The sequence below is a fragment of the Austrofundulus limnaeus genome, unplaced genomic scaffold (assembly GCF_001266775.1).
Source record: "Austrofundulus limnaeus strain Quisiro unplaced genomic scaffold, Austrofundulus_limnaeus-1.0 Scaffold182, whole genome shotgun sequence".
NCBI classification, from domain to species: Eukaryota; Metazoa; Chordata; class Actinopteri; order Cyprinodontiformes; family Rivulidae; genus Austrofundulus; species Austrofundulus limnaeus.
Window position 1 is genome coordinate 905,594 of NW_013952584.1, and position 4,045 is coordinate 909,638.

Sequence of the window (4,045 nt, forward strand, 5' to 3'; positions counted from 1 at the left end):
AGGCAGAGTTACGTATCAAGATGGAGGGAAATGAAATCAGCCACCTGAGAATTTACGTATGTACTTTAAATCAAAAAGAAAAAATTGTATAGGTCTTCTGGACGGGTTCTTCTCAGGCTTTTAAGCCTGAATTTTGCCTGAAACACACAGACTGAAGAAGTCTCTTGGAGGAGAGACGAAACGTTTCATTAGAGAAGAACCCGTCCAGAAGACCTATACAATTTTTTCTTTTTGATTTTTTTACCTGGATTACTGAGATGCATCAGGACATATTTAGTGATGCTTCTACAATCTTCATAATATTACAGAGGAAACCAGATGTTTAAATACAATAATAAAGTTTTTCTTCATGTGGGCAGAGTTCGTCCTAAACGTAATTGGCAGAGTTCTTGATCTGGGRGGGGTTTGTCCTGAACGTGATTGGCAGCTTTCTTGATGTAGGTGGAGTTTATCCTAAACGTGATTAGCGGAGTTTGGACAACAGACGAAGGCTGGGTGTGCACATAACTTGGCAAAATTGTGATTGGTCGGATTAACTTAAATTGTTGGCAATTTAAAAGAGGAAGTAATAATAATTGTAAAATTATTGCAAACATGTAAATGTGATAGATTGACTTAAAATTTTGTGCAGCTACCACTTTCCTCTCTCGAGTTATGACTAAAATTAATATTTATATTTTAAAACCTGTAGGTACTTCTTGGCCCATTCAACCAAGCTACTCTCAGCTGTCCCCGGCTTCTTCAAACCCCACCCAAAATCTTCAATTTAACCAATCACATATTTAACAAATTACACCCATTAAAGTCAAACAGACCAATCCTGTCTTGGACAAACTCCTCCCACAAAAAAAGAAACTTCTACTTAGTGACTGCAGAGACCCCCTTCTCAGAAAAACTAGTATCAGGACACCCTTATTGCTAACATCTTTAAACTTGTGAAGATACATCAACCAATTATATAAATAAACCAGCAGGAAGTACCTGCAGACCTTCCCTGACAGCCTCCAGCAGGTAGGGAACCAGAGAGTAGTTCCACAAGTCTGTGAACCAGACTCGAGAACCTTCTCCATCCATGGGACAGGACAGGAAGAGACGAGGGCCTGTGGGCGGAGCACAGATGATAAAATAAGTCAAACACATGGAGCTAAAATGAAGTAAAGAATATTTAACCTGAGCACCACTGACCTATAGTGACGTCAGAGGAACTGTGTGCCTCCAGGAAGCTGTTGAGGTGCTGCCAGGTTTTGGGGATCCAGTCGATGATCTTAATCAGGTCGTTGCTGCGCATATTCTTGTTGATCTCCGTCTCTATCAGCTTCCTGCGCAGGAAGCGACCCAGGAAACCTTTGATCGGCTCCGTGTGGTTAGAGCACAGCACCCACCTACGACAGATGCAGAGGAGGGAAATTATCACCTCATCAAAGCAATTTGTTTCCCCAATGATACCGTGACAAATGTGACCTTTTATTAGAGTCCAAAGAATCGTGGTCAATTGAATCCAACTGTATTAGAATATCAAATTAATGCCTGGCTCATAAAATAGCCTTTATTAATCACTTTGTACCGAAACGATCCACACTCAGAGTCTGCATCACAGCTTATTAATTTTCATTTTGTCGTGATAATTTTATGGAAGACATTACAGCCCTCACTGTGAAAAACRTTTTTCATTTATCTCAGCTGAACACTAACAGACAAATATGTGTATGGTTCAGTCTTTAGTTTTAAAATAAAACGAATAATCTAGTGGGTTTTTTTTTAGTTTTTTGTATTAAAAAAACTAGAAAATATTGAAAAATGACAATTGCAAAATTGAAAAAGGCAATTTTTGTGTTTTATTTTTCATTTTTTTGATTTAAGCAAAGACAAGCTTTATACTTAGCACAGCATTTGTTACTTTCTGGCAGAACCGTAAATCACTGTGTGCTGAACTCCTGGCGCGTTATGTTTTCACTTTGCACTTTAGAAACAGCCTTTCAGTCAATACATCTTTTTTTAATACTTTATTTTTGATATGTTTTTTATACAGAACAGCAATGAGAAAGAAGAAAGAAATAAGTAAAAGAAGAGTAAAAAAATAAAAAGATAATAAAAATAATGATACATTAAAAAATAGTCACAACAAGGACATTAAACAGCACTCAGAACAGTGAGGTCACCAAGGGAGGGAGACAGCTACACTTCACAWAAAGATAAAACTGAAACTGACAAATTCTGACAGTCGGGTTACTYTAGATGTAAAGTTCCATGAAGAGTCAAACAGGTGGGAGATTTACCAAGTCATGCAAATCTGCCCCGTATTTCATCCTTAATAATGATTTGCGATGCTCAGCCTACTATCGAGTTCCTATATGTAAACCATTTCAACAAGTGTTTTTTGATTTTGTTTTCCTGGAGTCTTAGGGAAAACGTTAGCATTTCCATTTCACATATTTCTTCTACTATGGCTAACCAGTCCCTCAACATCGGTGGGCTCCCACTAAGCKACTTTCTTGTTATTGATTTCTTACTTGCTACTAGTAGTATTTTCAAAAGGTACTTATCCTGAGTGTTGAGTTCACTTGGTAAATTACCCAGATATATAGTTTTAAAGTTATGCTTTATTTCAAATCCAAGAATTTTTCTTATCCCTTTGGTAACCTTTGACTGGTAGGAATACATCAGTGGGCAGCCCCAGAAAATGTGGAAGTGGTCAGCCATCACATTATTACATTGTCTCCAACAGTGCCCTGATTCGGTCCTGCCGGTCTGAGAGGATGTTCTTTTGGGGGTTATAAAAAATCTAACAATATTCTTCCATGAAAATTCCCTCCAATGTCCTGAGCTTGTGGTAGTGGTAATTTGGCATATGTTTAGCCACTCATCCTCCGTCAGCGTTATTTTTGCCTCCCTTTCCCATGAATTTTTAAAATATATTGTTGATGTATTTTTTTTTGGCTTCTAAGCACCCATATATTCTGGACAGCCTCTTCTTATAGGATTTACCTTTATAAGCATCAATAAAGATATTAATGAGGTATTGATCATCTTTTTCCAATGTTTTAATGTTCTTATTAAAGTAGTGCCTGAGCTGCAGGTATCAGAAAAAATCTTGTTTGTCAAGGTCAAATTTTTCTCGTAATTGTTGGAAACTTTCCAGATAGGCACCAGAAGAAATCACACAGTATGAAGTAATATCTTTCCTGGTTAGTTGTTTGAATTTTGAATCAAGTTGTGCTGGTACAAAATCCCTATCATGTTCAATCCATCTTAATAAGTGAGTTTTCCTCTCTAAGAGTGGGTTGCGAAACTCTCTAAACCAGATGTTGAGAGGGACTTTTGTGGAGACACACAATTCATCTGCATGTTTGTTCTTGAGATGTTTATCCCCCAGTAGGGTTTGCAGGGGATGTCGATTTGGCTTAATTCTAGATCTTTCCATTTTGCTTCATACCCTTCTTCACATCAGTGAAGTCAAATTGCAGTTGTGCTGCTTTGTAATAATTTTCCAAACATGGGAGAGACATTCCTCCTTTGTCCCTCGGTATTTGTAGCATTTTGTAGCATACCCTTGGTTTCTTATTTCGCCATTTAAACCTGGAGATAATCCGGTTTCACTCATTAAACTGCTTGGTAGGAATTTCTATTGATAATGATTGAAATAGGTACAGCAGTTGAGGTAAAATGATCATTTTTATGATTTCTATTCGACTGTACAACTCAAGCGTTAGTGGGGCCCATCTGTCCAAGTTATTTTTTATTTTATTAGTCATAGAACCATTATTTACTTTGTATATTTTGTTTAAATTTTTGGTAATATTAACACCTAAATATTTCATGATTTTTGTTTTCTAGTTAAATCTGAACCGATTACTTATATCCTCTTGGGGTGAGTAATTAAAGCAGAGAGTCTGAGTTTTTCCAATATTTAATTTATAACCTGAATAAAGTCCAAATTGGTGGAGGCAGGACATGAGGTGAGGTAGACTGGCATCTGGGTCAGATAAGGTCACCAGAACATCATCGGCGTATAGACATGTTTTGTATTATCTTCCCTTAAATATGA

The 4,045-nt window shown here is 37.1% G+C and overlaps 1 protein-coding gene across 1 annotated transcript in view; it reads right to left on the reverse strand.

Annotated features, from left to right (window-relative positions):
• nav3 (neuron navigator 3) overlaps positions 1-4,045 on the reverse strand; it is a gene marked incomplete at its 5' end in the record, with an annotated part of 211,473 nt that overhangs the window by 18,454 nt on the left and 188,974 nt on the right. The window contains 2 exon segments of the mRNA XM_014018077.1: positions 982-1,100; positions 1,186-1,382. Of these exon segments, the coding sequence (XP_013873531.1) occupies positions 982-1,100; positions 1,186-1,382 (316 nt within the window).